At 36.6% G+C, this 14,035-nt stretch overlaps 1 protein-coding gene and 2 pseudogenes across 2 annotated transcripts in view; 2 read left to right on the forward strand and 1 right to left on the reverse strand.

Annotated features, from left to right (window-relative positions):
• Window positions 1–381, forward strand: part of LOC105545277 — a 1,570-nt pseudogene extending 1,189 nt beyond the window's left edge.
• UBR3 (ubiquitin protein ligase E3 component n-recognin 3 (putative)) overlaps window positions 1–14,035 on the reverse strand; it is a 250,132-nt gene that overhangs the window by 6,784 nt on the left and 229,313 nt on the right. Inside the window, exon 36 of the mRNA XM_011988165.1 lies at window positions 4,118–4,297. Coding sequence (XP_011843555.1) covers window positions 4,118–4,297 — 180 coding nt within the window. The remainder of the gene's footprint in view (window positions 1–4,117; window positions 4,298–14,035) is intronic.
• On the forward strand, window positions 10,718–11,472 carry LOC105545276 (annotated as a pseudogene). The gene has a single exon (XR_001006895.1). The product of XR_001006895.1 is annotated as a mitochondrial pyruvate carrier 2 pseudogene (transcript).

Below are 14,035 nucleotides of genomic sequence, written 5' to 3' on the forward strand. Positions count from 1 at the left end.
AAAAAAAAAAAAAAAAAAAAAGGTTATTCCAACAGGAAAGAGAAAGAAGAAGGCATGGAAGAGGATGGTTACTAAAGTCTACTTTGTTGGAGATGGCTTTACAAGAAAACTATGTATCTATGGAACATTCATCAGGCCAATGGGCTTGCGTTTCAAGAAAGCCCATGTAACATCCTGAACTGAGAGCCACCTTTTGCCTAACAATACTTGGTGTAAAGAAGGGTCCTTCATTCCCAATGTATATAACTTTGGGTGTTATTACCAAAGGTACTGTTACTGAGGTAAACGTGAGTGAGTTGGGCCCTGTGACAGAAGGAGGCAAGGTTATTTGGGGAAAATATGCTCTGGTTACCAACAATCCTGAAAATTATGGAGGTATAAATGCAGTCATACTGGTTTGACAGTTTCATAGATATTTATTGAAGACTACATACCAATTGAAAAACTTGCCATTACTGTGATGTTTCTGAATACTACCAAACAGCCTTACATGTCTGCAATCAAGAGATTTATTAAATTGTAAACATTAAAATGGAAAAAAAAAATTTGGTTGCAAATTTCTGCTTCACTGCTATTCTGGATTCTTCTGTGGATTTACAAGCTAAGGGAGCTATGTACTATCTATCCTCTAGTACAGTTTGTAACACTGGTTATACTGAATTAGAAACTAAACGTCATCTGACCATTCTATGTTCCTCAGACCACTAGGAACATTTGTGGTATACGCCATCCACATCACAAGGATAGCTTATCGCATTGCCTGGAGGGATTGACCATGACTATCAACAAGAATAAAAATGTTGCCATACAATTGGTAGAGCAATATTTTGGAATTTAAAAATGCCTACTGCCACCCCACCATAGACCAAGCTTGAAAGGCAGAAATTTAACACAGAATGATTACAGCCTTATAGAAACAAGACAGGACCAATCACCAGAAGCTCAGCCCTCTCAGAATAAAGTTTGGTATCACATCCTTGCTCAAACAAATCCAATCAGGTGAGGTGTGCTGGATCACGGATAGTAAAAAAATAAAGTCATATGTATTTGTTAATTAGCTGCCGCTTTATGACTACTTGCAAATCTTGCTTACTGTGTCATATATCTTTGCAACATTTTCATTCTCTTACTATTGAATTCAGTGAGAGTAGGTACTAATTAAAATGTTCCAGACCATCTGGGTGTGAGTACAACAAATGATAGGAACAATGGACATGTCTCAGAGCTACTGGATGCAGAGAGGCCTGATGATGTAAGGACTATATGTGACAACAGGTTGCTTATTTGGAAAAGTCACAGATGCATTTGCAGTCATAAGTAAAATGGTTACATCATTTTGAACAGCAGAAGTGAAATTCTGTGAATGAGAAGAAGGGTGTGTATGTGCCAGGCAGGTAAGATGTGAAAGTAGTGGGCCACCAGTTTGTTTTTTAAATCCTCCTAGCATCCTTTGCTGCCTTCTTATATTAATAACATTATAAGTTGTTTTGGAAAATAACCCCTGCTCTTGCTCCATACAGTTCTGATGGGGCTGCCCCCAACACAAGATCCTGCCCCACCACTAGGGTATATGTATTACAAGAGTTAGGCCAACCAGATTCTCTCTCCCAGGAATCTGAACCTTGAGCATGCAAACGGATGGAAGGAAAATGGTTGAAGCTTAGTTATCTGGTGGCAGCACTTCAGAGAAAACAGACCAGAGATCTTTGTGGTTTCTCTTCTTCCCAAGTGATGACAGTTAAGCTCTTCAATTCTGCACATTACCAAGTATGCTTCCAATGAATCTTGTTGTTTTTTTTTTTCTGTCATAGTTTGCTTTGGTTTTCCTTATTTTAAATCAGAACTGGATTTTGTTGTTTCTGAACAAAGAATCTTAACTGATACAAAAATTCAGAAGTAGAATTCACAGACAGTTTTTCAAGGGTAGTGCTGTTGGACTACACAGCTCCTGTCACCATTTACCCTGCTAGGTCTCTCTACACAGATTAACCTTACTGAGAAAGAGAATCTGGTTGACCTAGGGGTCAGGATCAGGGTTAGGAACACAAGAGTGGAGCAGGGACACAAGTGGGGATGCAGGTCAAATGGTGGTGCACTACTTACATAACTGGCAAAAATTCTGTTAGCATAAATTAATAAATTAATCAAATGTCTACTACACTGCCTCTAAAATAATTATCACCTAATTGTATAAAAAAGATTAAACATTTTAAAATGATAAATTATTGTTTTCCATCAGCATACATACCAATAATCATTCATCTAAAATGTAGGCTTGATTTTAACCTATGGCTCATATGAAGACAAACTCTGGGTGTGCTCATTACTTTTTTCCCTGCCTTGGTTCTACAATTATACCCATCTCTTACTCCATGTCATTCTGCATAGGTTTTCAGACATCAAAGTATGATGTCAAATTATTGCTATATGCTCTGTGAATAAAGAAATTATTAGGAAGATATTTGTATATGTAATATGCAACGTTCAGTTAACTTCTTGAATTTCCCTTTCCTTTTTTTTTTTAAAAAAAGGGTATAAAATGAGATAGCATCTTTTTAAGGATTTCAGCAAAAAATGGAAAAGAACAAAAGCAGAGACATTTATAACTTATGCTTATCTTGCTTTTATTTTTCACTTCAATGTTTTAAAAATTAAATCGTCTGACATATCCATCTGAAATATTAATTTTTTATTGTCCTTTTGATGTTCAAAATTAAAATTCTCATTTTCCCTGAAACTTGGCTCCCCTTTCACAAGTTCTATTTCTGCCAATGACACCACCCCACAACTTAATTGTTCCACAAATATTTATTAGGTGACTAGTCTATATGAGACACTTTCTAGAAACTGGGGATAAATAAGAAACAATTTCTGCTTCATGGAGCCCGCATTCAGATACATTAAAGAAACAAATGTAATAAACATGCCAACTGTTAGAGACAGTCAAAAAAGTACAGCCTTATAGAACAACAGAAAAAAAGGGATTAGGATGTAAGGAAGATGGACTATCAGACAAATCTTCACGGAGGAAGTCACATTTATCTTAGCAAAAGTAAATGTTACTTAGCAAACAGTGATTATTAATTCAACAGAAGGGTAGGAAGGTTGCTTTAGTAATAGCAATAAGTAATGTTCTAGAAGTTTAAAAATGTATAGCATATTTATGAAACATGCTTTTGTGATTTGAGCAAGGTAATGGCACAGGAGGGGTATACAATGAGATGGAAAGGCAAACAAGATGGTGAAGATCCTTGAATGCCATGTAAGGAGTCTGTACCTTCTTCCATAGGCAATGGGCATCATCAGTGGTGTTTAAGCAACGTCATGTTCCTACTGTAGCTATATATACTAGACACTACTTTCCTAATGATTGGAGTTCAAGATCTTAAAGTCATGTACATCTGGTCACCAAGTCCTATATTTTTCTCAAATGTCTCTTACATTAGTTACTTTCTAAGTTTTACAATCAGAAAAATAGTCTAGATTTTCTTCACCACCTAAATATTTTCTGGCTTCCCTTTATCCTTAATTTATCCACCAAAAAGACACCAGAATTACTCCCCAAAATACTTTCATCACGTTATTCAATTTTTTAAAAACTGTAGTTCTAGAATTCTGAGCCTCCAACCATGGCATACACAGCCACTCACTGCTGTTCCCACTCTATTCATCTTCAATACAAACCCTTTTGCTAGCTGAGCCAGTAGCACTAGGCCCAACAAATTTTAAAGTTAAAGACGTGACCTTTTAGATCTGCTAGTCCAATTTGTTTTAAAAATATAAGTCAGTTCTTCAAACAAAAACACAATTCCTTGTCTATCTTATAATTCCTTTGTATCTACCAAGTCTAATGCTATGATTACTTAAGGTGTTCAATAAAAATCTGCTGACCCCAAACAAACTAAAAGTGTTGACTAATGCCTCATCTTTGTTAGCTAAAATATTTCTGCCATTATACTCATAAATGCAATTTACATAAGTAAACCATTTTTTCAATTTAATCAAGTTTTATAATTGCTGTCAAACACAGATGACCTAAAATTTAACAGTCTTCATTATTCTCTTACCTATTAGCATATCACCATCGTGGCAGGTTAGTACAACTCTTTTAACATACCTTTCCTTGTTCTGCATGTCTTTCAGTAAACGATTTTATCTCAAAACACCACTGAGTTATAATATCAAATGCTGGAACCGGCCAATCCAGACAGGAGGCACTGATGAATGGATGTTCTGTTTGGTAAAATGTTGGCAGAAGTCCCAGGCAGCTGGCAAGAACTGAAAATTCTTCTTCTTCCTTTTAGACATGAAATAGAAAATTCTCAAAATATTTCATCAAGAACATTTCCTATTACATAGATTTTAAGGGTCATCCTCATCAATTACTTTAAGACAATAAAACTTTCTTAACTGAGTCAACTGAAAAAACATGAAGGGAGTAGGAGAAACAAGAGAGAAAAAGGTTCCTAGCAGTTGTATCTAAATATCCTCAAAATACATCTCTTTGAAATATAACTCCTAAATGTCATCTGCTTCTTTCATATATTTATTTTTTAAATAGAGTCGTTACATATCTAATAGTTCTATGGAACCTAGCTACTCTGTGAAAGCAAATGTTAATTTGGAGCAAAGAGAAAGGTATTTCTGGTTTAAAACGTGTAGGTTGTCAGTGTGGATAAGGAACAACAGTAAAAACACAAAATTCACAAGAGACGGTGCTAATTAACGTGCCTAGACTTTGAATAAGTGTGAAACAAAATCAGTTTTAAAAAGGGGGGTGGAGTTGTTAGTAGCCAGGTGATCCGAAGCTCTATTTGCTAATGAAAGTACCAGATATATCAGTGACCAAGAACTCATATCCTAAAAGTTGATTTTTAAAGAAGCTTATTAGTCTTATAAACACAGAAATATATTCCCCAATCCCTCTTTATTTAACTGAAAGACCACATAGGAAGCTAATGTGTCTACTCTCTCTTGTGCACGGAATCAATTCCTATTATCCTCCAAATTCCAGCTCACTAGGGAAGCCTTCCCTGACACCATTTAATGAAACCTCAGACCACCCAGCTCCATTCAGATATAATTAGTTCTTCCATACCTTGTCAACACTTCTATTCTTGCATTTATGTTTCCTATTAATTACTTTAAAAACAAATTTGCCTTCTCCATAAGATTGTGAGTTCTCTGGAAGTAGGAACTCTGTCCTCCTAACGCTTGGCACATAGCAGACATTCAACAAAGGTCCGCCAAACTAATTATGCACATTAAGTACAAAATTCTGAAATATACTACAAAGAAGAAATGCAGATGAAAAAGAAAAATATGCAGACTGAGAAAGATGTTAATTTTCAAATCTCTAGAAATAAAGTTACAAATCTTCCATTTATATAGTTAAAGAAGGCATTTAAAAAAACTTTACTGAGCTATAAATCCACATACCGTAACATTCAACCATTTTATGTATAGTTTAATGAATTTTGGTAAATGTATAGTCATGCAACCACCACCACAATAGTTTCAGAATAATTCCATCACGCCTTAAAATTTGCTTACGTTCCTATGTAGTCAATCCTGGCCCCTACTCTTTGGACCCAAGCAGTCACTGATATTTCTACTATTATAGTTTTGGCTTTTTTAAAAACTTCATGTAAATAAAATCATACAGGATGTAATCTTTTGTACCTGGCCTCTTTCACTTATTTTGAGACTCATTCGTTCATGCATTCACCTGTTGATGGTTGTTTCCAGGTTTTGACTATGAATCAGGCTATTTTGAACATTCATTTAGAAGTCTAAATGTAGACATATGTTTTCATTTCTTCTGGCTGATACTTAGCAGAACTGCTGGGTTGTACAGTAAGCATATGCTTAATATTTTTAAAAACTGCTAACCTTTTTCCAAATTGACTATACCATCTTGCATTCCAGTGAATAAGACTTCTAGGACTTAAAATCCTCGCCAACACTTGGTCATCACTTGTGATATTAATTGGTACTTCTCTAATGAACAAAGATGTTGAGTATCTTTTCATCTACTTGTTGGCCATTCATACATATTCTCTTAAGAAGTATCTATTCAAGTATTTTGCCCACTTTTGTGCTGGGTTTTTGTTTTTTTACACTTGAGTTAAAAGAATTTTTGACACATTCTGGATACAAGTCTTTTTTCACACAGCTAGAAAAAAATTTTAGGTATAAGTCACATACCATAAATGTTACTCTTTTAATATATACAATTCAGTGGTTTTCAGTATATTCATGAAATTGTGCAACCCTTGCCAGTATCTAATTCCAAAATATTTTCATCACCCCATTATAAATTGAATTATTAATTTCATTTTCAGATCGCTCGCTGCTAGTGTATAAAAATACAATGAAATTTTTGTACATCTATCTTGTATCCTACAACCTTGCTGAACTTGTTTATTAGCTCTAACAGGTTTCTTTGGAGATTCCTTATGGTGTTCTAGAGGTAAGGTCATTTTATTTGCAAACAGAAACTGTTTCACCTCTTCCTTTCCAATCTGGATGTCTTTTTTTCTTTTTCTTGCCTACCTGCCTTGCTAGAAAATTTAGTACAATACTAAAAGTGGTGAGAGCAGGCATCCTTGTCTTGTTCCAATCTTGTTCCTGTCTTTCACTATTAAGTATGATGTTAGCTAAGAGTTTTTGATATGCTCTTTATCAGGCTGAGAAAATGCCCTTCTATTCCTAGCTTTGTGAGTGTTTTTACCATGAAAGGACATTAGGTTTTGCTAAATGGTTTTCTTTGACAAATGAAATGATCATATGGTTTTTCTCCCATTTATCCAATTAATATGTGAACTAAATTAATTGACTTTTGTTGTCAAACCAACTGTGCATTCCAGGATAAACCCATTTGGTCATGCTCATGTTCAATGCAGCATTACTTACAATAGCAAAGATGTTAATGAACCTAAGTGTCCATTGATGGATGAGTGAATAAAGAAATAGCCCTCTGTATTCATGAGTTCCACAACCAGCCATACATCAAAAATATTTAAAAAAATAAAATACAAATAATACAATATAATTATTTGTAAAGCATTTATATTATATTAGGTATTATAAGTAATCTAGGGTAGAGATGATTTAAAATATATGGGAGGGTGTGCATATGTTATAAGCAAATACTACACTATTTTATGTAAGGGACTTGAACATCTAAGGCTTTTAGTATCTGCGGGGAGGTTCCTGGAACAAATCCCCTACAGATAGCGAGGGATGACTGTATACACATGAAATATTACTCAACCTAAGAAAAGAAGGAAATGCTGTCATTTGTCACAACATTAATGAATCTGAAGGACATTATGTTAAATGAAATAAGCCAGTCACAGAGAGACAAATACTGCATGATCTCATACTGGAATCTTAAAAAGTAGAAGCAGAGTAGAATGGTGGTTACCAGGGTCTGGGAGAAATGGGGAGATGTTGGTCAAAGGATACAAACTCTGTTATAAGATGAATAAGTTCTGGAGAGGTAATGTATAGCATGGTGACTATATTTAATAATACTGTATTGTATACTTGAAATTTGCTAACAGAGTAGATCTTAAATGTTCTCATCAGAAAACATAACTATGTGAGATGATGGATATGTTAATTAGCCTGATTGTGGTCATCATATACAATGTATACATATATCAAAACATTACACATTGTATATGATAAATATATATAATTTTTACTTGTCCTTAATATTTATAACTCAAATATTTCTTGTACCTCAATAAAGCTAAAAGAAAAATACCCATTTGGTTATAGTGTATTATCCTTTCTATTGCTAATATTTTATGAAGGCTTTTGCTTCTATGTTCATGGAAGACATGGGTTTGTAGTTTTTTTCATAACGCCTGGTTCAACTATCAGGATAAAATTGGCCTCATAAATTGAGTTCAGAAGTGTTCCTTCTTCCTTTATTTTCTGAGATAGGTTCAAGAGTATTGGTACAATTTCTTCCTTAAATGTCTCATAGAGTTTACCACAATGTTATCTTTGTTGGTATAAAGTTCTTGATGTTTCTTTTCTGGATGAGTAACAATTATGTAAGTTTGATAACTAAATTAAATTTTCTTGGTATACATATATTCAGATTTTCTATTTCTTCTTGAGTCAGTTTTAGTAATTTATATCTTTCAAGAAATGTATCCATTTTATCTAAGTTGTCAAATTTATTGGCAAATGTTATCCATATATTCTCTTATGGCTCAATATGGATGTCTTCTTCTCTTTCATTCCTGATATTGGTAATTTGTACCACCTCCTTTTTTTTTCTTATCAATCAGCTCACTTCCAGTTCAGCTGAGCTCCTGTCATCTAGGTTTATCCATTTTACAGACTTTTGCAAAGAACCAGATTTTGGACTCATTCATTTTCTCTACTGTTTTGCCATTACAACTTCATTGATTTCTGCTCTGATTTTTATTATTTCCTTTCTTGTACTTGCTTTAGGTCTAATTTGCTCTATTTCTAGCTTCATATGGTAGAAACTTAGATTATGATTTAGATATTTCTTTTTAATTTTTATGTATTTATGTATGTATGTATGTATGTATTTATTTATTTATTTATTGAGACAGAGTCTCGCTGTCGCCCAGGCTGGAGTGCAGTGGTGCAATCTCTGTTCACTGCAACCTCCGCCTCCCAAGCTCACGTGATTATCCTGCCTTAGCCTCCTAAGTAGCTGGGACTACAGGTGCGCACCACCATGCCCAGCTAATGTTTGTATTTTTAGTAGAAACAGGGTTTTACCATATTGGCCAGGCTGGTCTCAAACTCCTTGGCCTCCCAAAATGCTGGGATTACAGGCGTGAGCCACTGTACCTGGCCCTTCTTTTTTTAGAAAAAGTATTTGAAGTGACAAATATCCCTCTAAGAACTGCTTTAGCTGGATCCCACAATTTCAGTATATTGTGTTTACATTTTTACTCAGTTAAAAATATTTTCTAGGCTGGGTGAGGTGGCTCATGCCTGTAATCCCAGCACTTTGGGAGGTCAAGGTGGATGGGTCACTTGAGGTCAGGAGTTCAAGACCAGCCTGCCCAACGTGGTGAAACCCCATCTCTACTAAAAATAAAAAAATTAGCCAGGCATGGTGTTGGGCACCTGTAATCCCAGCTATTCAGGACTCTGAGGGAGGAGAATTGCTTGAACCCAGGCAGCAGAGGTTGCAGTCAGCTGAGATCACACCACTGCACTTGAGCCTGGGCAACAGAGGGAAACGCTGTCTCAAAAAAAAGGAAAAAAGATCTTTTCTAATTTCCTTGCGATTTCTGCTTTGATCCACAAATTACTTAGAATTATGATGCTTATCACAGATTTGATGATTTTCTGTTATTAATTTCTAATTTAATTCTGTGTGGTCAAAAAATGTAACTTCTTTGAAAATTGATACTTTACGACTTGACATATGGTTTATTCTAATGAACAATATTCCATGTGTAGTTGTATATAATATATATTCTACTGTTTGTTGTAGAAGTTATAGATGTAGTTATGTCATAATAGTGTTGTTCAGGTCTCTTTTATCCTAGTTGATTTGCTCTCTACTTGTTATTGATGACTAAGAAGGCACATTGAAGTCTCCAGCTGTAACTATAGATTTGTCTATTTCTTCCTTCAATTCTGTCATTTATTTATGTAATTTGGAGCACTGTTATTTTGTGCATGTATGTTTACAATTTTTGTATCTTCTTGCTCTATTGAGAGAGGGAATTTGTTACATGTAATGCACAAAATAACTTGGGAAGATGGTAACTGCCAATGGTAGAAAAATAGCAACATTTTTCCAGCTTATGATAGGAAACCCAACAATGAATAAAAATTAACAAAGATCTATATAAATACATTTTTTCCCCTAGACCTCATAGGATATATTTCAGTATTACTTGGCCTCTCCTATGAAGCAGACCTTAAGTCCAAATGTTGGTCACTAAGATGAAAAAAACCTACTGCAAGAAACATTTATAAAATAAAATTTTCTCAGTTTTTGACTTAGACAAAGGTGACAGATTATTCTAAACAAAGAAAAACTCATGAGGTGATGGCTTTTTAAAAAATCGAATATTTTCAAAAGACGTATTATATAACAACCGTGTCATAGTAAAGAAAATACAAATGGGCTTTTTCTCGCAAGATGACGATCACCCTGGGGACCGAGGCTGGTGTGTGCCGCGGCTGCTCTCACCCTGGGAGAAGGCATTCGGGCCACTCTAACCAGATTCTTAAGTCGCTAGGGATAAAAAAGGGGTAGAGAGAGAAGCGACTCAATTCTGTAGTCTCTCGCTCACGAGCCTCCAGTCAAGAGAAGAGAATGGTGCAGCATCATCTTTAGGCACTGAAGGCCGGAAAAGCCCATTTTAACTACAGGTCTGCTTAATCAAAGTTAAGGAGCAGAAGAACCAGCGCAGCTTTACTTTCCCTTCTCTAACACGGCCTCGAGTGGGGGGTGGGGGGAGGGGAGAGAAAGAGGAGGTTTCCGCTCGACCCCGCCCACGCCTCAGGGCGAGCCAATCCTGGTGGGCAGCTCAGCCTGCGTAAGCTCGCTGCCAGTAGGGCGCTGGGTGGACTCGGTGAGGTGATTGTTTCGACACCTGTTGCCAAGGCTCCTCCTCCCTCTCTCCTTCACGCGGCGGGCTGAGGACCAGGAGCGGGCCAGGGGCGGGCCGTTGGCAGCCTCCGCCCCCTCAACCTTCGCGGGGCGCCGGGCGTGGGCCGCGGACCTCAGCTTTTTGGTTCACAGCGGGACAGGGAGAGCCACGGGAAGGGCTCTCCAGGCGAGAGGCGGACGCCAGGCGTCGTGGCAAGGAAAAGGGACTAGCTCCACTTCGTTGTCAGCTGGGGACGAGAATCGAGCCACGCTCCCACCTGGCTGCGCACGATCCGTCGGCGGCGATGTCGGCCTCCGGTGCCCGAGGCCTGCGGGCCACCTACCACCAACTCCTCGATAAAGTGGAGCTGATGCTGCCCGAGAAATTGAGGCCGTTGTACAACCATCCAGCAGGTCCCAGAACAATTTTTTTCTGGGCTCCAATTATGAAATGGGGGTTGGTGTGTGCTGGATTGGCTGATATGGCCAGACCTGCAGAAAAACTTAGCACAGCTCAATCTGCTGTTTTGATGGCTACAGGGTTTATTTGGTCAAGATACTCACTTGTAATTATTCCAAAAAATTGGAATCTGTTTGCTGTTAATTTCTTTGTGGGGACAGCAGGAGCCTCTCAGCTTTTTCGTATTTGGAGATATAACCAAGAACTAAAAGCTAAAGCACACAAATAAAAAGAGTTCCTGATCACCTGAACAGTCTAGATGTGGACATAACCATTGGGACCTAGTTTATTATTTGGTTATTGATAAAGCAAAGCTAACTGTGCGTTTGGAAGGCACAATAAAACTAACTGTAACTGGTAGCTAGTGCTTGATTCAATAGAAAAATAAAGTTTTAATAACAGTAAAAAAAAAATGGCTCAACTATGGAAAATGCTCAACATCAGGAGAAATTAAAACTACACTGAGTTGCTACACTGAGTGATCTTTTGTACCCAGACAAAAGAGCTCAAAGCAAAGATCAAATAGTTTTATAACACAAAGTAATAGGGTAACTTACACATTACTGGTATTCACATAAATTGGTAAAACTCAATGAAGGGCAGTTTCACAATAACCATTAAAACTATAAATGTAGGCAACTGTTGACACAGCAAATCACTCCTAAGAATTTATCCTAAAAATATAATTGAAAAAATGCAAAATAACATATATGTACTATTATTCACTGTGGTATTATTTATCAATGGCAAAGGATTAGAAATCATCCCAATGTTTATTAACAGTGGACTGATTAAACACACTCAATATATCATATAATGAAATGTTCTGAAGCTGTGAAACAGAATGAGGAAGATCTTCATGTACTGAATATGAAATGGTCTCCAAGATATATTAATAGCAGAAAAATGCAAGGTGTAGAACAGTGTGCAAAAAGGGAGCTAAAAGAAAAAAATATATACCTTCACACCCATGAATTTGTATAGGCATAAAATGTCTATGGAATAATAAAAAGGAAACGGATAGTGATTGATAGCAACTACTGAGTGGCTAGGGAAAGGGGTAAAAGGGAAATTTTTTCAGTCTTTTTGCACTGTTTGAATGTTGAAAAATGTGAAAACATTACTTATTCCCCCCAAAATACATTTTTTATTTTCTGCAAATTTAATTGTTGCAATAATGTATCTATGCTGTTTAAAAATCAAGAAGTAAAAAAAATATCATTAGCAAAAAAGTCTCTTCACCATCTTCTCCAAATCTTACATTCACTACCCCAACTTCTACGACTAGACGTAATTTATGTATCTTTCCAGAATATCTTACACATATATAAGCAATATAAATACCACTATTTCTCCCCTATCTGAATTTATGCCTTACCTTTAGTTATTCATCTCTGAGCTCTTTCTATGTAACAATATAGAAAACTTTCTATTTTTTACTACAGAGTATTCCATTGTATGAATAAACCATAATTTAGCCAATTTCTCATTGATTAATGCTTAAGATGTTTTAATTTTTTGCTATCCCATTATGTATATCCAACTACCAATAAATAGATCACCATATTATTATAAGAAATGTCTCTAGTGGAGTTTTGATAAATTGAGATCAAAGCGAGTACAGTAAGCAATATTATAGTAATTTTTACAGATTTAATACTAGAAAATTACCTATATTTCTCAAAAAATGCTTTTGTGTGGCAAAAAACAGCGTAGCCTGGGTCCAGATGTTAGTAGTGTAGGGTCAGGGTTCAAACTAAATGTTTTCAAATTCTGCCTGCTTTTACTTACAAGGTGTGAATCTTAAGTTACCTCATCTCTGTGCGCCTGCTTCCTTGTCTGGAAAATGATAACAGCTACCTCTCAGTTATAATGAAGTTTATTATTATTATTATTTTATTATTTTTAGAGACGGAGTCTCGCTCAGTCTCCCAGGCTGGAGTGCAGTGGTGCGATCTCGGCTCACTGCAAGCTCCGCCTCCCGGGTTCCCGTCATTCTCCTGCCTCAGCCTCCCGAGTAGCTGGGATTACAGACGCCCAGCTAATTTTTGTATTTTTAGTAGAGGTGGGATTTCACCGTGTTAGCCAGGATGGTCTTGATCTCCTAAACTCATGATCTGTCTGCCTCGGCCTGCCAAAGTGCTGGGATTACAGGCATGAGCCACCGCGCCTGGCCTATAATGAAGTTTAAAAGGATAAAAATGCAAAGCACTTAAACAGTACTTAGCATGTAGTCAATGTGTACTACATGCTAGCTATCATTTTTCATGGGAAAATTATTTTGACAGAAGAAGAAAAAAATAAAGGAGATATATTAATGTTCTTCAAGTTTTATGGAGGTGGGGGGGGCTAGATAATAAGGCCCTGTGAGAATCTTATAACTATTTTCTTCCAATAAAAATGCACATACACAAACTACTTTACAAACAATGCTATGGAACTTAGAAGTTACATGAAGCTGCTCTATTTAGAATTCCAGAGTTAGAGAATAAAAGAGACAGATTCATTTAAGAAGAGAGAAAAGATAAGGGAACTATGTAGGTTACTATCATTAGTCCTAACATGGTAGTAGAAATAGTGCTAGACTAAGATATTTCACTAAATTAGGAAGTCTAATAGATTACTGTGCAGCACAAGCTTTCTGTGTTAGAACATCTACTTACCATTCTTGATTATTTGTTATGCTTAACAAAATGTTTGATTAAAAAATGTATTGCTGGGGGCGCCCAAGATGGTTGAATAGGAACAGCTCCAGCCTCCAGCTCCCAGCGTGAGCAACACAGACAACGGGTGATTTCTGCATTTTCACCTGAGGTACCAGGTTCATCTCACTGAGGCGTGTCAGACAGTCAGTGCTGGTCAGCAGGTGCAGCCCAACCAGCAAGAGCTGAAGCAGGGCAAGGCATCGCCTCACCTGGGAAGCGCAAGGGAGAAGGCAATTCCTTTTCCTAGCCAAGGGAAAC

The sequence above is a fragment of the Mandrillus leucophaeus genome, unplaced genomic scaffold (assembly GCF_000951045.1).
Source record: "Mandrillus leucophaeus isolate KB7577 unplaced genomic scaffold, Mleu.le_1.0 Scaffold324, whole genome shotgun sequence".
In the NCBI taxonomy this organism is placed as follows: Eukaryota; Metazoa; Chordata; class Mammalia; order Primates; family Cercopithecidae; genus Mandrillus; species Mandrillus leucophaeus.